Source organism: Cyprinus carpio, chromosome B15, assembly GCF_018340385.1.
Source record: "Cyprinus carpio isolate SPL01 chromosome B15, ASM1834038v1, whole genome shotgun sequence".
NCBI lineage: Eukaryota > Metazoa > Chordata > Actinopteri > Cypriniformes > Cyprinidae > Cyprinus > Cyprinus carpio.
In genome coordinates, this window is record NC_056611.1 from 5,321,371 (window position 1) to 5,344,521 (window position 23,151).

The following is a 23,151-nucleotide window of genomic DNA, read 5'->3' on the forward strand; positions in this document are numbered from 1 at the left end:
AGATGAAACATTGATAGTGAGATTGAAACTTTCTTACACTGTTGATCTGTAGTTTATAGAGTCCAGCATGTTTCATTCTGATGCTTGTGATGTCCAGAGATCCAGTTTGATTTTTCTCTGAATCTCTCATCAAGAGCCGTCAGCCGTTACAGTAATTTCAGCTATTAAAGTGTTTTCAATTCCAAACATCCATACAATCTCATCATCGCCCATTAATTGAGTACGTCCTGAGTTTAGAGTGCATCGAATCTCGCTCTGTCACTGACACTGACTTCATTTTAACACCAAACACACCTGAAGAACAGAGTTTTTCACAGATTTAAAGATAACATTTTCATTTAAATTTATTGTATCCTTAATAACTGACGTCACAGAGGCCGCGCAGTATTATAACGCTAATCAGCTATTTATTCTCTTCTTATGTAGATTCTTTATTCACAAAAGTAAATTTTCGAATTGTAAACCTGTTTTTGTAGCAGTTTTTTACAAGAGATTAAGATTATTTACTCACAATTTCAGTTTCGCTTAACAAGAAAGCACTCAGAACGTGCAATTTGCACAGCCTACAAACATTCTATGGTATACGATATATAATTTTTATTCTGTATAATGCCCTCTTCTTTCTTTTTCCTTTATTATTATGTTTCTATGGTATTGCTTGTTTCTATTTTCTTTTTTTCCCCTTGGTTTTTGTTTTTCTTAAATATGGTGTAAATTTAAATTTGTTGTACCATAGTGTAAGCTGAATGGTAAAACATTTTAAAAAAAGAAGCTAATCAGCTATTTAGCATTAAAATTAGTCATTGTTTTAGTCTACTATTGTAGGTAATGTGGCATTTCTAAACTTTTTACAAAAAAAAATAAGTATTTTTTTTATTTTTGTTTTTTTTTTTTGTAAGGTAGGTTTGAACTATAATAGAATATGCTAATTTAGTAGAAAATACAAAAACAAAACATTACAATTGGGATATGTGGAGATCTTGTTTCTAACCCCATACTCTTATTAAATGTTTGTGATGTGTTGCAATTACTCTTATTTACCCAGGAAAACCCTGGAAAACACGTCACCGTCTAAGCAGATGCAATTCCAGGACCTGAATGACGTCTTTTCACTATCTGAGAGTGAAAACCATGACCCTGTGAAATGACAACATTGGAGAGTTTCAGCATGGGTGGCGGGAGCCGATTTCTGAAGAAGACTTCCAAAGATGCCACTGGTGATAGACGTTCATCTGCTCCTACAGGAAGTCCTGCTGGAACAGATGAATTTAGGTTCATACCTCAACGTGGTTTGCAAAGCGCGGCTTTGAGTAGACTAGCCTTCATCGAGAACCACATCAGAAACCAGAAAAGCAAAAACAATGGCCCCAGTCTACATATAAACCTCTCCGAACCACAAATATTAAATACATCTTTCTCCCTTGGTGATTTCCCACAGACTTCAAAATGAATGTAATGACACTGGATGATCTCGCCCCTATACCTTTTGAAGCAGCTGCAATCTCACAAGAAAAGGTGCGTTAAAATTACATTTCTGAACATAATTTACATAAGTATTTTTTCAACTGAAAAACATTGTTTTTACTCAGAAAGAAACATAAACCAGAACAGAAGATAGTAACAAGAAGTCATCCAACAACATCTCAAAGGTTGCTTCACCACCCACACCGGAAGATGCCTTGGCTGCCTACAAAAGCGATTTTGAGAGCGAGATCCCATCTGAGATGCCACAGAGCACCGGTGAGATCTCCAGACGTCTCACAGATAAAAACACAGATGCCTCAATGATCAGCGAGGCCCAGCACAGCACATACAAATCCCAGGATGAAGACGACGATGACCATACTTTATCTCAATCATCGTCATCCAGTCGCCACTCAGGCTCTTCCTTGAGGTCTAGCTCGTCCATTGCAACAGTCACAGATGGCCCCAGTCCTGACCGTCGTGTAAAGGAGGTTGCGGTACAGACGCAGACAGATGGACTAACTTACACATGGTCTTCTGGTAGGTTTACATTATCTGATACTTCAGTCCAGCCAGGCTACATTTCTTTGGGGCGTAGCTCAGGGTTATAGTTCAAGACCACTTTGTTCTTGTTCTGAGAGAAATGTATATGGGTGAATCTCTCAAAACCTGTCAAGAACACGTCTAGATCATATTTCTGACTCCATTTCTTTGGGACGTAACTCAAGGTTATAGTTCAGGACCACTTTCATTCTTGTTCTGAAAGAAATGCATTAGGGTGAATCTCACAAAAGCAATCAAGAACATGTCTAAGTCATAATTCATGCATTTCTTTGGGGCGTCCCTCAGGGTTATGGTTTAGGAGCACTTTCGTTCTTTTTCTGCGAAATATGTATTTGGGTAAAGAACACATCCAAGTCCTTTTTCATCTATAATAAAAAAAATAATATCTATTGACAGGGGATTTCATTAGGTTTAAAATTTTTTTTAGAATTTTGCTTTAAATTTATGTTAAAAACTTGGAAAGATGGTTTTGTGATGTTTTTTCATTACTTGGAAAGATGGTTTTGTGAGATCCGCTCATTCATTCAGGTCCGTCGTGGGCATTGCCCTTACGTGGACCCCACCCCCAATAGCCTCATACAGTCAGCGCTGAGCCATTGAAGGAGTATACAATATGATCTACACGCTTTACGTCTGAATGACCTGAACCTAGAGAACATATACATCTAAGAGGTTATTATATAAAGAATCAGAACATTTCAGTCATTGAAAATTCTTTAACCAGTTGAACCAGCTCATTTTCCATGCTACAACAGGCTTGACGGCGTACAGTCCTTCCGTTTTTGCACTTAACATGTTGGCGGCAGCAGTTGGATCTCACTAGAGCATTCATTGACTCCACCAGACGTCACTACACGTCAGTAATTGAGTCACTGGGACCTGCTGAGTTTTAAATATGAACTTATTTGTTTATGTATGTATGACCCTGAACCTAGAAAACATATACATATAAACATATTTGACTACAAACAATGTTTATCAAGTTTATGGTATATATATATATATATATACACACACACACCTTTCATTATATCTTAAGTGTTTGCTAACAGGGTTTTGTTTTTTCTAGTTTTTTAGATGTTTTAGGGGAAGTTTTATGGGTATAGAGAGACTATCATTACAGTTGAATAAACAGATGATCAATGTTTTGGATGCATCCTCCATAGATTATAAACAGCCAAAACTTTTCAATCATTGTTCATGTAATAACGAGCCTAAATAAACCAGCATTTTTCAGTATCTGTTCATTGTTTCTCTTCAATCATTCATGCATAAATTAAATGTTTGTATAAACACTGTGCCCTTTTAAAACATCTTTATTTTGCTTGTACAGAGTCTCAGATTAATCAAAGGAAACACTTGCAATGACACTGATACTTCTGAGTTACAATATGATGCTTTGATGCATTTTACTACAAAAGGAACCAAGGGCAAGATAAAACGTCCAAACGAATGTGAAAACAGCTTTATGGCATCTACAGAAAACAAAAAAGACCATGTGAAATGAGTGATCACTCTGTGCTGGAGGGCTCCTGGGGGTCTCTGCTTACTGGGGATAAACAAAGATAAAACACATTCATACTTGGTTATAATGGTTATAAATAGTTTGAATAAACCCCTAACCCAAGGTATTAGCATCAATATTAGTGATGAATGACTTGGCAAACAGGCTTTTGCTAACATTAAGGTGTTTGTTTTAAAAACATGAATACCTTTTTCTCGTGCTTTCATCCTTGCAACAAAATTGTAGCTTTTGTTTCTCCTGTAGTTCACATACGGGTCATCCAGCGCGACTCCCACTCCTTTATACTGGTCCCACTTGTCCCGGATGTCTCCTCCTTTGATGGGGTCTTGAATGCCCTGTTCTTTAGCACCAAGACCTCCTGATCCGCTCCACCCCAGGATGAACAGGAATAGAATTAGTGCTGGATCAGTGGAGACATCAGTTCATGTGGTCTTCGTCAAACATGTTCTAGATTACATACCCATCTTCATGAGCATCTGATGGCCCTTGTTTTCTTCGCCCAGCCTGAGCTCGGCTGGTAACACAGCAGGGACTGAACCCAAACCAGATGTGGAGCTGCGGAGAGGATGTATTTCATATCAACATCATGCTAAATCACCATTAGGATTGGATCAGTTTTGTGATACTGCCAATTATAATCGTTAATCATTTTTATCATGCAGCGCGACAAGAAATTTAGCTTTAGACTAAAACCTTTAGTCACAACCCTTTAGCCTTTAGTCACAAAACGTGACTTAAGAAGGTTAAGGAAATGTGGGAAAAAATCGATTACAGACACTGTAATCTGAATGGGATACCTTTTTTCTTTCACCATGCAACTTATAAAGGTCAAAATAAACGTGGAGAAAATTTGTAACTAAAATACAACAATAGACTTTGTAATGTGATTTCGTATTGTGATTTTTTTTCACTAAATAAAAATGTTGAAATCACTTTTTGTATTAATATTGTCTTTCATTTTTTATTTTTAAAATTATTTAAAAAAATTTTTAAAAAAAAAAAAATTAATTCAATAAATGTTTTATTTTTTGTTTTACATATTTTTTTAAATTATGTATAAAACATAAAAAAATAGGTAAAATTACATACATTTAAGAACAAAAATAAATGAAATCCTGATAGTAATAACTATATCAAATAAACCCTTGTGAAAATGCAGATACAGATTACAAAGCAAAAATCTGCTTTTCTAATGTGAACTGGATTTGGGTAACAAAAGCAGATGGACTTACGGTGGTGTTGGACTGCGTGATTTTGCAGCATGACGACGCTTGTCTGGAGATCGTGACTTGGAGCGAGATCTGGAGCGGGAGCGACTTTGGGACCCAGATCTGGAGTGACTCCTGCTCCTACGGAAGAAAGTGAAAAATGTGTTCAACAACTTGTGTGGCTGGAAAAAAATGGTCTAAATATTCACTTATTTTAATTTATTTTTTTGGGGATACCTGGAGCGAGATCTGGAGTAGGAGCGAGAACGAGAGCGGGATCTGGAGCGGGATCTGGAGCGAGAGGATTTGGAAGACCTGGAGCTGGAGCGTGACGTGGATCGTTCTCGACTACGCGACCGACTGCGTGAAGGACTCCCTCGGGTGCTGCCAAAAAAACATCACGTGAAATATTACCAACGATGGGAATCACTTTTGTTTGGTTGCATCTGAATTCAAATGTTATTTTAGTATTGGAAGTATACTATAATAGTATTTATTAATATTTTATAATATCTTAGTTTTATATTTTCATTTTAGTCCAAATTTTACTAATATTGTATTTTGTCATGTTTTATTAGGCTTTTTATACTTAGTTTTTATTTCGGTTTTAGTAATTTAGTAAAAACACTGGTTTTAGTAATTTAGTTTTAAATGTTATTTCCCAAATTTTTTTGTTTAAAATTTTAGTTTTGATAATTATTGTCATTTTTATTAGTTTGTTTATTAATCATTTATTGTTGTATTTGTATTTAGTTCAGGTTTAGTTTTAGTCATTTTAGTATACTATTGTTTTTTTTTTTTTTCATTTTTCAGTATAATTTTAAAGTTTTGGCAATTATTTTTAAGTATATCTTTATTTCAGTTTTAGTTTTAGCAATTTTAGTATACTATTACAGTATTATGATAAAGCCTTTTTATATTTCCAGTTTTCGTTTAAATTTTAGTTTCACTTAGTTTGCTGTTTTTTGTTGTTGTTTTTTTTTAAATCAGGTTTTATATTTATTTTTATTTCAGTAATTTTTCATTTTTATTTTTATTTGTAATTATCATAGTATTCACTAATATTTTAAATTAGTTTTAATTTTCAGCTTTCATTTTAGTTCAATTAATTCTGTTGTGTTCTTGTCTTTTTTTATTCTTGTGAGTTTTCCTTGTTTGTCGTTCTAGTAAGTTTTTTATTTTTATTTCAGTTTTAGTCTACACAATTTCAGCATTTCAGTTTAAGTTAACTAACCTGAGTTGCAAAGGCAACATTTGTCATAAGCTTTTTCATTTAATATTTACATTTTTATTTCAGCTTTATTTCAACTAATGAAAAGATCTTAGTTTTTGTTTGAATACATTAAAACAGTTTTAAAGTTTTGGCAATTATTTTTAAGTATATCTTTATTTCAGTTTCATTTCTTCTGCACCTGTTGCGTTTGTCGTGTTGATTTTTCTGTTTCGATCTCTTTTTTGCCCGAAAACAATCATTTTTAGTCTTTACAACTGGAGTATTAAATAAAAAATGCCAAAAAAAACCTATAAACCCAGAGCAGTCACATTGGTGTTCACCTATTTCTGGGTCGGTCGTGGGACGGTGGGCTGTAAAACGCCTCCACCGCGGCCAGCAGACGCTCACTGGGAGGCATCGGAGGCGGCAGACGGATGTCTTTGGGGTCCAGAGGCTTATAATCATGATCTTCAAGCTAAGGTTAAAGAGAAAGAATCACATTTAAGACGAGACTGTCAAAAAACAAGCATCTACTTTCCCAGCTGACGTCGAATGTAAAATGACCTTCACAAGCGGCGCCATAAGTCCTGCAGGAAGGTCGAAGTAGGGCACATTGGGCACCAGGCTGGGGTCGTCCTGACTGACGTGAGAAGGGGTCTGCCGACGCATATGTGGCGCCTGACCGTTAAAGCCATGAGGAGGCGGCGGCCCGAAATCAGGATGCTGGTTCCCGCCCCACGGAGGAGGATCAGATATCCCAGGAGGAGGAATCCTCTGGTTCGGGGTGGTGATGAGGAGGCGGGACCGATCTCTGATGACAAACAACAATATATTATGCATGACATAAAAACAAGATAAATTAGCATTTTGGTCACATCTTAATTAAAGTTTATTTAAATATTAGCAGTATACGACAGCAGTAATTAACTTTTATATTATTTTACATTATTTTGAAATATTTATATTATTTTATTTCAATATTTAGTTTTTTATATTTTCAGATTTTATTTACATTTTAGTTTAGATCTTACTAAATTTGTTTTTATATTATTTATGTTTTTTATGTATCTTATTTTAGTTTAAGTACAATATTATAGTATTTTTAACAGGGTTCGTACAGAAACTGCACAATGAAATTCCAGGATTTTCAAGGACTTTTCTAGCACTACTTTTTTGGTTTTCAAGGACTAAAATCAGAGATCTTACTTATCTTTTTTAAATTCTACTAAACTAATAAAACTAAATGGCACAAATAAAGTGCAGCACAAAACAGCACAAATAAAGTGCATGCAATTACTGTGGCAACTAACATTTGAAAGGATATTATGGCAAAGTTATCATGATTTTTTTTTTCTATGAATACGATTGACCTGAAGAATGAAAGCTGTATCATACACTTGGGAAATTATGAGCTATATCACCACTTATCAACACTAGGGTGTGTGACAATATACTTAGCTCATGAGATATCCAGATACTTGGTTCACTAGAATGAGACAATATTTTAATACTATTTTTAAGATTTTTTTTGGGAAATTATATACTTGTCTTTTAAATAACACAAATCAAAACAATGCAGTTGTATTTTGAAATATTTTAACTAATCTAGGGCTGTAACTAATAATTGTCTTGGTAATCAAGTAATCTACTGATTATTTTGACAATTGAGTAATCTGATATTTTTTAGTAATACAAATAGACCAAAGTGAAAAAATTTAGAATGACTATTTATACATAATAATTATACATAAAGTCAAATTCAAGTACTTCAAGCACTTTAAGCACCTTGTACGAACCCTGTTTTAAGTATTTTGAATTAGGTTTTCATTTTGACATTTTCAGTTTTCATTTCTTACTATTACAATAACAGTAAAATAAAATAATTTTCATTTTGACATTTTTTAATAACACTAATATTAATATTTATGGCCATCTTAATTTCTTTGCTTTCAAACATAAAACCTTGTATTTTAATAAAATTTTTAGGTGTAATGTAGATGTAATGTAAGGTAAATTTTTCATGAAATCAGAGTAATTTTTGACTCTAGTAGTTTTGTGAATAGAAAAGCCGAGGTCTCACCTCCTGGGAAGTCTCCCTGTGGGTAGTCGAATCGGTGCGGCGGATACGGCGGCCGTTCGAAGGGATGCCGTGGAGGAAACTCGTCCTGCATGAAGCGAGGCGGGAAGCGTCCGAAGTTGTGAGGTGGTGGTGGCGGCTGGTTAAACGGCGGCGGCTGCTGATGAGGAGGGAAGGGCCCGCGGAAATGTGGCGGACGCTGCATGCGGAAGGGAGGCTCCCTCTGGCCCCACGGCGGCGGCTGATCCGGCTGGCTGCTCCACGGCGGCTGGTCGAACTGACCGCTCCAGGAGGGTGGCGGCTCATTCTGGCTGCTCCAGGGGCCTGCGGGGCCCCCATCCCGAGGGCCGCTCCAGTTGGGGTCCCGCTGCTCATTCCATATGCCCTCGTGGCTGTTCCAGGGCGGACAGGGGGGCGGGGCTTGAGTCGGGTCGAATGGCAGCTGGAGGCGGAAAAGTTTATTGAACTTTTTGTTTTTTGGAAAATAAATTGTAATCCATTACTGATTTCAAGTTACTGATTTCAAGGTTGTATTTATTCGATCAAAAATACAGAAAAAACAGTAATATTGTGAAATGTTTCCTATTTTAATGTACTTCAAAATGTAATTTATTTCTGTGATGCAGCGCTGAATTTTCAGCATCATTACTTCAGTTGTCAGTGTCACACGATCCTTCAGAAAATTACACTTACATTTAATCATTTAGCAGACCCTTTTATCCAAAGTGACTTACAAATGAGAACAATAGAAGCAATCAGACCAACGAGAGAACAACAACAACAGTATACAAGTGCTATGACAAGTCTCAGTTAGTCTAGTACAGAACACGTAGCCAGGGTTTTTTTTTTTTTTTTTTTTCAAGAATAGGATAGACAAGAAAAGAAAAGGTAAGTGCGAGTATTAGTTGGTCAAGTGCAGGCGAAAAAGATGAGTCTTAGATGATTTTTTTTGAAAATGAGTAAAGACTCTGATGGTCAAAAATTGAGATTGGGAGGTCATTCCACCAGCTGGGCGCAGTCCAGGAGAAAGTCAGTGAGAGTGATTTTGAACCTCTTTGGGATGGCACCACAAGGCGTCGTTCACCTTGCAGAGCGCAAACTTCTGGAGGGCGCACGAGATTGAACTAGTGAGCTTAGGTAAGTTGGCGCCGTGCTAGTGGTCGTCTTGTAGGTAAGCATCAGTACCTTGAATTTAATGCGAGCGGCTACTGGTAGCCAGTGTAACCTGATGAGGAGAGGAGTAACGTGAGCTTTTTTTGGCTCGTTGAAGACAACCCTCGCTGCTGCATTCTGGATCAGTTGTAGAGGCTTGATAGTACATGCAGGAAGGCACGCCAGGAGAGCATAACAATATTCCAGTCTGGAGAGAACAAGAGCTTGGACAAGAAGTTGGGTGGCTTGCTCTGACAGGAAGGGTCTAATCTTCCTAATGTTGTATAAGGCAAATCTACAGGACCGGGTCATTGTAGCAATATGGTCTGTGAAGCTTAGATGATGATCCATCACAACTCCTAGGTTTCTGGCTGTCCTGGAAGGAGTTATGGTTGACGAACCCAGCTGTATAGAGAAGTTGTGATGAGACGATGGGTTCGCTGGGACCACCAGCAGTTCAGTCTTATTGGTTTTTGGCTGTAGTTGATGGTGATTCATTCAGCTTGAAATGTCACTCAGACAGGCTGAAATTTGAGCAGCTACCGTTGGTTTCATCTGGTTGGAATGAGAAGTAGAGTTGAGTGTCATCAGCGTAGCAGTGATAGGAAAAGCCATGCTTCTGAATGACAGATCCTAATGACGTCATGTAGATGGAGAAGAGAAGTGGTCCAAGTACTGAGCCTTGAGGAACCCCAGTAGCAAGAAACTTCACCCCTCCAAGACACCCTGAAGGATCTATCTGAGAGGTAGGACTTGAACCACAGGAGTCAAATCATTCTAATATGCAGATTTATTATCAGTGTTGAAACACAGGTCTGTTAAGAGCAATTACTTTTAATATAGACAAAACTATTATTAGGCTGGGCTACTGTACTTTTTTTTTTTTTTATGACTGCCGTATACGCAAGTTTTTTTACAAGCAAATTAAGTGCGCATTTTTATCACCTGTAAAATTACTGATTAACATGGCGGATAAAAGCAACTCGGGTTGGGGGAACAATTAAAGGAATTAGGTTGTTTTTTAAAATTTGTTGTTTTGGTAGGACAGTTTCAAATTGCAAATTTGGCACACTGCCTTTCTTGTCCTCACTCAATTGATTATGCTCCCACACAGCTGAGGTCTGGGCATTTTTTTCTTCTCTTCCAAATGAACTGAATCATGACGTTCACTCATGGGCGATTCATATTCAAGCGAATGAGAACCGTTTCGCGGGAGATGCCAGGTGTTCAAGAAATAAAAAATTGAATATTTGAATCTCAATTTAAAATCGAATGCCAACCCACTGAACGAATATTCGAATAATCGAATATTCTGGTCCAGCCCTAGTATATATTTCAGAAAAATGTTAATGTAATATTTTTACATATTAAATATATTTATTCATAATATAAATTAAATGAATATAAACATAGACATGTAAATACATGTAAATATATTCAAAATATATACTGTATGAGTGTGTATTTATATATTCATAATAAATATACACAGAACACACACATATACTATGCAAAAAAAAACTTTTATTTTGGATGCGATTAATCGTTTGACAGCACTAGCTATCAACAACATATTGTATAATAAAAATGTCAGTGGGTTTGTGAAGGAACCAAATGGGGGTTCGTAAGTTTAAATTAATGATTAAATTAGTGATTAAATCATAAAAATGTAAAATATAACCTTACAAAATGAATAATAGTGGCAGGCTTTTTTTAGAACGAACAATGTAAAAGAAAAATTAATCATGAACAATTTACTGCTATTGAGTGAGTGAAATATAATCAATAAAATGGTAACACTAATCTGATTATGAGCATTTTAATATATGTTCAATCTAATTACAAGTACCTAATATTTGGAATCCATTTACATAATCCAGATTACATTTAATCAGTTAGTGAGTTATTTTTAAAACACAGCTGCAAATAACGTAAGAGTTTTTGAAGTGTTTTTTCACTCACGGGTTGTTGCGGGTTCCACGCCGGCATGTTGTGCTGCGGATCGAACCAGCCCTGTTTAGAGGAGGGAATGTCAGACGACGCTGCCGGGTTCGAGTCTGATGGTCGGCTCGGAGCGCCTTCGTAATCGCCAGGTGGAGGACCGGCCAATGGAGGAGGCTTTAGATCTACTGATGACATTATTAAGAAAAAAAACATCATAATCACAAATCACACATCAGCAAGAAAGACATCAAACTGTGTTGAAAAGACAATTTGTGTTTTGTCTATTTATCTGAAGCAGCACTGTAATCAAAACATTGCCTTACAAGGATTAATAAGGCTCTTAACTTCAAAAAGTTTGATATCAAACCAAGACATGATAAAGTAACAATTATCAGAGCAAATTGGAGATTAAAAACACAATTTAAAAACTGACACATGAAAATAGTTTTTTTTTTTTTTTTAAGAAGTCTCTTCGGCTCACCAAGGCTGCATTTATTTGATAAAAATACAGCAAAATTGTGAAATATTATTACCATTTAAAATAACAGTGTTCTATGTGAATATACTGTACATCCAGTTTACTACTGTAATTCAAACCTGAAATTTCAGCATCATTACTCCAGTCTTCATTGTCACATGATCCTTCAGTAATCAGTCTAATATGCTGATTTGCTGCTAAAGAAACATTTCTGATTATTATCAATTTTGAAAAAAATTGTGCTGCCCAGTATTTTAGTGGAAACAGTGACCCATTGTTTTTTAATGCTTTTGTTCGAAAGAACAGCATTTATTTAAATCTTTGGTAACATTCTAAATATCTTGACTGTCACTTTTGATCATTTTAATGCATCCTTACTGAGAAAAAGCATTATTTAGTTTTTTTTAACTGCAAACATTTGAACAGCAGTGTGCTTCATAAGCAACTTTGTCTGTACGTATATGATCTCAATTTATTATTTTTTTTCTTCCCCCCAGGTTGACCTAAAAATTATTTCAGATAGTTTCCAGAGGAAACATATCTAATCTTCATTTAGTTTAAGAACTAAAATTACTAGAACTAAAATTAAAACTAAATGTTTTTAAGATTTAATACAAAAATCTCATAATATTTTAAACATACATAATAAAAAATATTACATTCTAAATATATGTAATAATATAATTAAAATATATATTATTTTTTAAAGTTTTTACCAGTCTGAGAGGTCAAGGGCGCTTGAGTCTTCACGTCGGTGTCTGCAGGCGTCAGCTGACCGACGGCGACCGCGGCTGCTGCTACCGCTGCTGTCTGCTGCTGTTTCAGATTGTTCACGAACTCCTCGTGCTGCGTCTTCAGCGCCTGGATCTGCTGCTGGAAGGCCATCTGGACGGGCTGCACCACCGCAGCGTACTCCGTGATGAGCGACGCCTGGACCAGACACAACAGAGACAGGATGAGGAACACATCCTCCAGAGTTAAGCAGAAAACAAACACTGACAGCACGAGCTGTACCTGATACTGTCCCAGACCCAGAGCCGGACTCTGAAGCTGCTGAATGGTGACGTCGTCAAAGTAACCGCTCTTCTCCCAGAGCTGCAGAAGCTGAAAACATGAAGAGCAACAACTAATTTTCTGCTACAAGTCAAATTGACATCATAATGAAGCTGCAAATGGGAAGAAATGGGGATGGATTATCTTACGCGGGTGATTTTCTGCTGCTTGTCTTCCTCTACTTCCAGGAAACTGGTGCAGTAAATGGGAACCACGACCTTCTGAAGAGCCGCCAAAAGATCCCTCTGATTTTTCCTCTGACTGTGGAGAAAAACCAAGGGTTTGCTCAATAAAACGCCATAAAAACACTTGGAGTTGATTAACTAGGGCCCTATGATTTCCGCGATGCGGAAAACGCGGACGGAATTGCGGAACCCAGTCATAAAAACGGAATTCACAGTTTAACACGGAATGTCACGGAATTTGTCAAATTTTGAATGAATCAATCAAAAGTAGGACATTACACCTAAATCAAATCGCGATATGGACTAGTATCTGTAAAAATTAAGCCGCAAAAGTCGATTTAAATATGAATCCTGCATGTTCTATGTGTCTGTGTTAATGAATGGCGCAGATGCGCACGTGACACTCGCGGTGACTTCAGCGTCTGCTGTCTCACTAAATGAGGACGTAAACACATAAACATGAACATCCCTAAGAACTGTCACTTCATGAGCATTTGACCGTTTGATTTAAGTAAGAGTAGTGTAATATCACATATTTGGTAACAGTAAAACATATGGTTAGAGAAAATATAAGATTTATTGTGTAGGTAAACGTAAATTTTTTTTTATTTTAAATTTTTTATTTGTTAGATATATGGTGGTAGAAAATATAGGTCGATATTTGGCATTTTTCAAATATCGGTATCAGCCGATACGTCTATCTGCTTGGCTGATGTGTTTGAGGCAGGACTTTTATTTTGATGGCACACAGTGCTCACATTCTCCATCTTGTTCGCTGTCGTTGTTAACAGTTCAGTCTAATACGGATAGAAGGTTAAACAAAGAAATTAATGTATACAATAAGTATTATAACGATTGTTTTTATATTATTAGTAATAGAAAGGCAAACATTATAATAATTTCTCGTTTTGCGTCAGCATTAAGCAAATACACATTTATATCATTTAAACAAATCATTGAATGAATAATGAACATTTAATTTCACAAACCTTGCAAACTTAGTTGAATCCAGCTGTGAGATCTTGTGAAGTGTGCACTTTTATCCAACATGATAGCGTGTTCTCTGTGTGACGGTCGGTCCGTGTGAATTGAATACTTTAAACTTTAAACTCGTGATTTCAAATTATGCTGCGCTTTATGCTTTATGCCCACTGTCATATTCATGTCATTTTCTATTTTTGCTTTATGTAAAATGAGTGTTACCCTTGCTTTATTTGAAAAATATGATTCCCAATGCACACAAACTTCCCAGAATACTGAGTGCCCTGTTGGTTACAGTGTTTACTATCTTTTTAATTATATTTTTATTAAATATTTATTTGTGAAAAATACTTTGTCATCTAAAGTATAAGTATGTTTATTTTAGACATTTATTTTTTAATCTATTGTCAAATGAATTTAAAAAAAAATGTAAATATTATTATTTTTAAAAATTATATCGGCTTAATATCGGCCCCCCTGCTTTCCAAGATATCGGCATTGGCAGTCAAAAAACCAATATCAGTCGACCACTAGTGAAAATGTATAATGTACATTAAATAAATGTGTAAGTTTCATGATAATTAAATTAATTAGACATGCTTTTTTTATTAATAAAATAAAAAAAAACTATTAAAAAGGAGTGGAGACAAATTTTAACAGAAAGAAATGGAATCTAGATAAATTCTAAAGGAAAAAAGGAAATAAAAAAAAGTTGAAGTAGTTCAACTAAAATTGAAATGAATAATAAAAACTAAATAGACATTAAAATAACAAAACAACCACAATAAACTAAAATTAAAATTTAAATATGATATGAATAATAAAAACTATGACAGACGCTTCAGACTGCGAGACTGCATACATTAACTAAGAGAAACGTTCATGGATCGAAGGAGAGTATGTTTTTGCATTGTAATGAGACTTCGGCACACTTCATTCACTTAGTGTAACCATTTTTACAGCTCCTTGACACAAGCCGTCAAAAGGATTATATAAACACCGCAGAATAAGTATTAAAAGTTCTCAGAGGTGCAACAGCGCGTTCATATATATGTTTACGATGCAGAGTGCAACTGGCTGTGCATTTATCTGTGTTTTTAACTCAATTGGAGCGAAATGAAACAGTCTGAAGGCTAAGCTGTGTGTGTTGTCTGTCTCCCCTCTTCCCGCTCCTCCGCGCACCACCCACACTTTTTTAGCATTTTTTTAAAACAGTGGTGAGAACTAACCAGCGTTTGCGTTTAATGTTTAAGTTTTAGTATTCATTTTGATGTGACAACAGTTCAGATATGTGTTTTGTCAGTGATGCAGGACGCAATTGGTCAGATAGATGAGATGTAGGCGGAGCTCGAAATGCGCTCCGTCTGCAGTGATGCGGTTTCTGAGATGCGACGTCATCAGCTCGCAGTGTGACGTGGTTTTAGCGTTACTGAACATCCAGTTCTTTCCAGCCTGAGAAAGAGAAATAACCAGATAAGGACTAATCTGGGACGTATCAGACAGAGCGGGCGTGAGCGAGGCAGGTTTCCGCCCAAAAACTCGTACCGATATGGCGTCTTTGGTGCAGGTGTCTATGATGGGCTGCAGCAGGTTATCAAACTCGTTCATGTCCAGCTGCGTCTCCACCAGCAGCTTCTGCATCTGCTGCTCCACCGCCAGAGAGATGGCGGCCGTCACTTTCAACTGAAAACCCCAAAAACACATTTACTTAACAGAATATATCACTGTTCAAAGGTATGGCGTCAGTTAGATTATTTTTGGGTGAGAAACGAAAGAAACTAATACTTTTATTCCGCAAGGATGTATTAAATTGATCAAAGGTGACTATAAATGACATTTATTCTAGTTCAAGTTCTATTTCAAACAAATACAGTTCCTTTGAACTTTTAAATTAAAATCCCGCTTTGATCACAGCAATAAATTACAGTTTAAACTAGATGAGTTAAGTTTGTAAACAAATGTTGATGTTGGCTTGACAAAGCTTTGTTTGAAATGACTTGTTTGAAACTCGAAGACTTTACTTGAAGGCAATAATTTGTAGCACATTGCTGAAATGTTTAGGAAAGTTGCAAACATGTTTTAACATTGTAGTATGTTTTAACATGTTACTAGCACATTTAACACACTGCTAACATGATTTAACGCATTAGCATTTTTTAACATGCTGCTAACATGATTTAACACATTGCTAGCATTTTACACAGTACTGAGATAGCAATGTTGCTAACATGAGTTAACATTGCTAGTGTATTTTAGCATTTTTCTAATGTTTTTAACATGTTGCTAGCATGTATTAGCACATTGCTGACATGATTCTACACGTCGATTAAACACATTGCTAGCATGAATAAGCATGTCAGAATGATTTTACACACTGCTAACGTGAATTAGCATGTCGTCAGAATAATTAAACACACTGCTAGCCATTTTTAACGATTTAACACACTGCTAGCCTATTTTAACATGTTGCTAGCATGAATTAGCATGTTGTCAGAATGATTTAACACACTGCTTACATGAATTTGCATGTCGTTAGAATGATTAAACACACGGCTAGCCTATTTTAATGATTAAACACACTGCTAGCCATTTTTAACGATTTAACACACTGCTAGCCTATTTTAACATGTTGCTAGTGTGAATTTGCATGTCGTCAGAATGATTTAACACACTGCTAGCCCATTTTAACATGTTGCTAGCGTGAATTAGCATGTCGTCAGAATGATTAAACACACTGCTAGCCATTTTTAACGATTTAACACACTGCTAGCCTATTTTAACATGTTGCTAGCATGAATTAGCATGTTGTCAGAATGATTTAACACACTGCTAGCCCATTTTAATGATTAAAACACACTGCTAGCCATTTTTAACGATTTAACACACTGCTAGCCTATTTTAACATGTTGCTAGCGTGAATTAGCATGTCGTCAGAATGATTAAACACTGCTAGCCTATTTTAACGATTTAACATACTGCTGACCCTATTTTAACATGTTGCTAGCGTGAATTAGCATGTCGTCAGAATGATTAAACACACTGCTAGCCATTTTTAAACATGTTGTTAGCATGAACTAACATGTCGGCAGAATGATTTAAACACACTGCTAGCCTATTTTAACGATTTAACACACTGCTACCCTATTTTAACATGTTGCTAGCGTGAATTAGCATGTCGTCAGAATAATTAAACACACTGCTAGCCATTTTTAACGATTTAACACACTGCTAGCCTATTTTAACATGTTGCTAGCGTGAATTAGCATGTCGTCAGAATGATTAAACACACTGCTAGCTTATTTTAACATGTTGCTAGCATGAATTTGCATGTCGTCAGAATGATTTAACACACTGCTAGCTTATTTTAACGATTTTAACACACTGCTAGCCTATTTTTAACATGTTGCTAGCGTGAATTAGCATGTCGTCAGAATGATTAAACACACTGCTAGCCTATTTTAACATGTTGCTAGCGTGAATTAGCATGTCGTCAGAATGATTTAACACACTGCTAGCTTATTTTAACATGTTGCTAGCGTGAATTAGCATTTCGTCAGAATGATTAAACACACTGCTAGCTTATTTTAACGATTTAACACACTGCTAGCCTATTTTAACATGTTGCTAGCATGAATTAGCATGTTGTCAGAATGATTTAACACACTGCTAGCCCATTTTAACGATTTAAAACACACTGCTAGCCTATTTTTACATGTTGCTAGCGTTAATTAACATGTCGGCAGAATGATTAAACACACTGCTACCCTATTTTAACATGTTGCTAGCATGAATTAACATGCCGTCAGAATGATTAAACACACTGCTAGCCATTTTTAACGATTTAACACACTGCTAGCCTATTTTAACATGTTGGCATGAATTAGCATGTTGTCAGAATGATTTAACACACTGCTAGCCCATTTTAATGATTTAACACACTGCTAGCCTATTTTAACATGTCGCTAGCGTGAATTAGCATGTCGTCAGAATGATTTAACACACTGCTAGCCTTTTTTAACGATTTAACACACTGCTAGCCTATTTTAACATGTTGTTAGCGTGAATTAGCATGTCGGCAGAATGATTTAAACACACGGCTAGCCTATTTTAACGAATAAACACACTGCTAGCCTATTTTAACATGTTGCTAGCGTGCAATTTGCATGTTGTCAGAATGATTTAACACACTGCTAGCCCATTTTAACGATTTAACACACTGCTAGCCTATTTTAACGATTTTAACACACTGCTAGCCTATTTTAACATGTTGCTAGCATGAATTAGCATGTCGTCAGAATGATTAAACACACTGCTAGCCTATTTTAACGATTAAACACACTGCTAGCCTATTTTAACGATTTAACACACTGCTAGCCTATTTTAACATGTTGCTAGCATGAATTAGCATGTTGTCAGAATGATTTAACACACTGCTAGCCCATTTTAACGATTTAACACACTGCTAGCCTATTTTAACATGTTGCTAGCATGAATTAGCATGTTGTCAGAATGATTTAACACACGGCTAGCCTATTTTAACGAATAAACACACTGCTAGCCTATTTTAATGATTGAACACACTGCTAGCCTATTTTAACATGTTGCTAGCGTGAATTTGCATGTCGTCAGAATGATTTAACACACGGCTAGCCTATTTTAACGATTAAACACACTGCTAGCCCATTTTAACGATTTAACACACTGCTAGCCTATTTTAACATGTTGCTAGCATGAATTAGCATGTTGTCAGAATGATTTAACACACTGCTAGCCTATTTTTAACGATTAAACACACTGCTAGCCTATTTTAACGATTTAACATACTGCTACCCTATTTTAACATGTTGCTAGCATGAATTAACATGCCGTCAGAATGATTAAACACTGCTAGCCTAACATGTTGCTAGCATGAATTAGCAAGTTGTCCCAGAACAGTCGTTAAGCTCTGCTAATAGACAGCTTAAATATTGTATATATTATTTATTGTACAAAAGTTTTGACCCCCTCAATGAAAGTTTATGGGACGTTTTGTAATTTAACTGTGCATTTAACGAAAACTGTCTGATAAGTTAGAAAAGATTTGGCATCCCAAGTCAGAGCAATCTGATGCTCAGCCCCAACTTTGGTGGTTTTAGCTTCCTACCAAATTTAGTCTCAGAAGATGAAGCAGCAGCTTAAATAGTAAATCAGTATGTTATAATATAGTCAAACAGCAACCGTTTCTTTTGAGTAGTATTTGACAATATTACTGCATTTTTGATCAAATAAATGCAAATCTGGTGCGCAGAAGATAAGCAGACCATCAAAATATGCAAAGTCCCATAGACTTTCCATTGAGGTGGTCAAAACTTTTGTTTGTTGTGCAGTCTGAGGCTGAGCAGGTGCTGCTCCTGCTGCTGCAGGTTCCACTGGCTCTGCTGGATCAGCTCCTCCACAGACGGCGTGGTCGGCGGCGGCAGCATCGTCATCGGCGCGGGAACATCTGCGACCTCTTTACCCGGAGGTTTACAGAGCACTGCTAATCACAAGAACACACAGACGCAAATCTATAACTCCTACTGTGTGCCGAGACAAACATCTGCCTGCCAGTGCATCCAGATCTGACGGATGTGGGTGAACGGCCACACTACTGAAGGAAACCTGAATCTCGTTTGAATGGATGTTCCCAGAGCAAAGCCATTCAGATCAGAGAAACATGCAGGAAATCACTCATGCTGGTTTGTTCCCCTCTGATTTTCCATGTCTGGAGAGAATTGCACGAAAAACTCGGGAATACGGATACATTAAGCCGAGGAAAGCATGGGGATATGACATACTGAACTGCCTGCAAATAACTGAGGGAAAAGAAATCAAGTAAAGAACCGAAAGAAAAACTGCTTGCGGCTTCCTCAAGTAAAAATGAAACCGAAAGTTTGAATCAAGATTTATACAGAACACTTGCATTTACAAACAAAGGTAAACCAAAAATAAAATCAAGCTGCACACGTTTAGATATCATGTATGAAGCAAAAAAAAAAAACTTAAAAAAAGTTACTTAACAATACAAGTTTGCTAAAAATTTACTCACCTTCAGGTCATTCAAGATTAGTTTGTTTCTTCACCAGAACATATTTGTAGAGCCACAATGGGTGCCGTCAGAATTAGGATCCAAACAGCTGATAAAAACATCATAATAATCCACACCACTCCAGTTCATCAATTAACATCTTGAGAAGCAAAAATCTGCGTGTTTGTAATAAATCCACCAACTTTAGGCATTTTAAATTTAAACTGTTGCTTCTGGCCAAAATATGATTCCATAATCCATAATAACACTTCCTCCAGGGAAAAAGTCCATCCCCTGTTGTCTCACATCATATATATGTATTATTGTGACGTTTTTATCAGCTGTTTGGACTCTCATTCTGACGGCACCCATTCACTGCATTGGTGAGCAAATGATGCAATGCTACATTTCTCCAAATCTGATGAAGAAACAAACTCATCTGCATCTAGGACGGCCTGAGGGTGAGGACATCTTATCTTCATTTGTTTTTTATTGTTGGAATATTTTATTTATTCATTTTTGGTTTAGATGGATGTGTGTGATAGTTAGTGTGAGTGTTGGTTGGCGAAAACAAAAGTGTTTGTCTTCTGTTTTTTTTTGGTTTCAACCAATTATACAAGTTGGTATCTGTCTGAGAAAACAAAAGCCATAACATAATCTGACAAATGAAATATATTTAAAAAAAAAAAAAAAGTTTCAAGCACTAATGATGCAGAAGAACTCCATGAATACCAGGCAACATGAAACATTTCTGATCATCGGTCTAATAAATACCTTCTATTTTATATTCATCATCATGAGAGCCAGAATCTATAAAGGAGAGAAGCACACCTTAAAGACGAATACATACACGATACAACAGGCAAATCTAGCTGTAAATTTCCATCACACAAGCCCTGTGTTAGTAGAAGGGTTATTAGCATTACCTAAAACTAAATCTAAAAACATTAAAGCATTATTGTTATAGTGATGATGTGTTGAAGTAGAAAGTTTACAAACAATAAATAACATGACTAAAAACTAAAACAGAACCAAGCGTAAAACTGAAATAAATGTAAATTAAACCTTAACAGTAATATATATATTAAAAATAATAATAATAATACAAACAAAAAAACGAAAAAATAAAGTTCAATCAAAATGTTCATGCAAACTACAAGACAATATGAATAATATTAAAATAACACTGGTTAGTAGAAATAAATGCGACTGAAGCAGGGGTTCATTGACGTACGCTGCTGCTGTTCGATGGCCAGTTTGTATTTGTAGTAGCCGAAATATTCCCCTCCAAACAGAAAGGAGAACTTGGGGTTGTCCTTCTGTTTCTCCATGGTCATCTTCTCAAACTCAGGTCCATTTCGGGCGACAAACTGAGCCAGTTTATCAATGACATTACGCAGCTCTTGATCTGACGGGAGAAATCAAAGTCACAAACAATACAATAAAAGACATAAGTAGAAATATGGGATGCTGGACCACAAAACCGGTCTTAAATAGCATGAGTGTATTCGTAGCGATAGCCATTGCATGGGTCAAAATGATTGATGAATTTTATTTTATGCCGATAATCATTAGGATATTTAGTAAAGATCATGCTCCATTAAGATATTTAGTAGATTTCCTAGTATAAATATATCACAACTTAATTTTGATTAGTAATATGCATTGCTAAGAACTTCATCTGGACAACTCTAAAAGTGATTTTTCTCAATATTTTAATATTTTTTGCACCCTCAGATTCCAGTTTGCAAATAGTTATATGTCGGCCAAATATTGTCCTCCTAACAAACCATACATCAATGGAAAGCTTATTTATTCAGCTTATAAATATCAATTTCTTAAAATTATGCCTGGTTTTGTGGTCTGGGATCACATGTATATTTTTAACTATAACAGTTTAAATAGTATTGTTTTTAATGAATACGACAAATTATTTGTAATATGGTTTTAAGTATTCAATATCAAACAGTCTTTTGAAAGCTTTCAGTCATTTAATATTTTTTTTTTTGAGGACAGTAATCGCTAATACCAAACTCTCCACAGTTTTAGCTTAATAAATATGGTGTTTTTCACTAATAATGTTGGTCACCATTCACTTATACTGTAAAAGCTTTTATATACACAGCTACAGTCAGTCAGTAACTACACCTGCAAGCGATTTAGCTGCTTCATTTGCCATCCTACACACATAAGACAGTCACTTTAGCCTAACTGGCATGTAAAAGAAGACTTTATGTGTCAATTGTGTTTATTAGAGGCGTTTTGATGTAAATAATATCAGTTCTTTCGCGCTCGCGCTGCAGTACAATCACGCGGGCAAGCGCACTGTTACCTTCTGGTGGCGTTGAAATATCCATATTTCTCAGGATCACTCGCTCGTATAAGACCAGGAATTCATTTATAACACAAGACGCTGAGCCGCGATACAAAATAACTCGTTTTAAAAGGGTGCGACCATTAAATCGGCATGGGTCTGTTGTGTTTAACTTCAAGATGAAGCGACAGGAAACTGAATCCTGACGACCTTCCTCCGGTGCGTGAGATGCGCACGCGCCCTGGTGACGTTGAGAAGGGCCGTGACGTCACAGCGTCGCTTTGCGTTGGGAGGCCTTAACTTATAGCACACCTCGGAGTTTAATTTAAATTTTTTTACATTAAACACAGCGTCGCTTTGCGTTGGGAGGCCTCGGAGTTTAATAAAAAAATATTTAACATGACGATATGTGCTGAAAAACAAACACACCATATTTTAATACGACTGACTATATTAAAGACTTTTTTAATGTGAATTTAACATTGAAAGTTATGCGAATGAAAACGTTGCAAGTTAGGCTACCAGTCATAACACTTTCATTGTATAGAAAGAGAGCAAAGAACATGTAACAGTTACATTATCAAAGAACATTTTCACTGACCGCTTACTTTTTTCTTGATTAGAATTTAAATACAGTCCCCTGATATGATGTTATTGTGCTGTATGTGTGACTGTGAGGGGCTGAGAGACAATAACACCGCCCAAATGTTCACGCGTTCACGAAAGGCGTAACTTTGATTCTCGCTGCCAAGTTGAGGAGACGCTGTTTCGTTGTGAAAGTGAAACTACTTTCTTTGATCTTCCAAAAGAGGACACAACGAGAATTCAGTGGTTAAGTTGTATTTACAACACTGTTCCAGAACAAGTTCAAACCAAATATTCAGATGTGTGCAACTCATTTTGAAGACTACAATGCCGGCTGTTCTGACTCACAATCTGTAACTTAC

General features: G+C 36.2%; 1 protein-coding gene and 1 pseudogene across 1 annotated transcript; one reads left to right on the forward strand and one right to left on the reverse strand.

Annotated features, from left to right (window-relative positions):
- Positions 1-1,168: 1,168 nt before the first annotated feature.
- LOC122139750 lies at positions 1,169-2,114 on the forward strand. Its single transcript, XM_042738871.1, has 3 exons — positions 1,169-1,352; positions 1,439-1,515; positions 1,602-2,114. Exons 1-3 carry the CDS (start codon positions 1,169-1,171, stop codon positions 2,073-2,075), a joined length of 735 nt encoding a protein of 244 aa, XP_042594805.1. The 3' UTR covers positions 2,076-2,114.
- A 1,214-nt stretch (positions 2,115-3,328) lies between these two features.
- On the reverse strand, positions 3,329-22,419 carry LOC109085192 (annotated as a pseudogene).
- Positions 22,420-23,151: the final 732 nt, after the last annotated feature.

Coding starts and splice junctions, on each gene's coding strand:
- LOC122139750 (XM_042738871.1), top strand. CDS start 1,169: ATGGGTGGCGGGAGCCGATTTCTGAAGAAGACTTCCAAAGATGCCACT. Junction 1,353..1,438: donor CCACATCAGAAACCAGAAAA/GCAAAAACAATG, acceptor GATTTCCCACAG/ACTTCAAAATGAATGTAATG. Junction 1,516..1,601: donor CTGCAATCTCACAAGAAAAG/GTGCGTTAAAAT, acceptor AAAGAAACATAA/ACCAGAACAGAAGATAGTAA.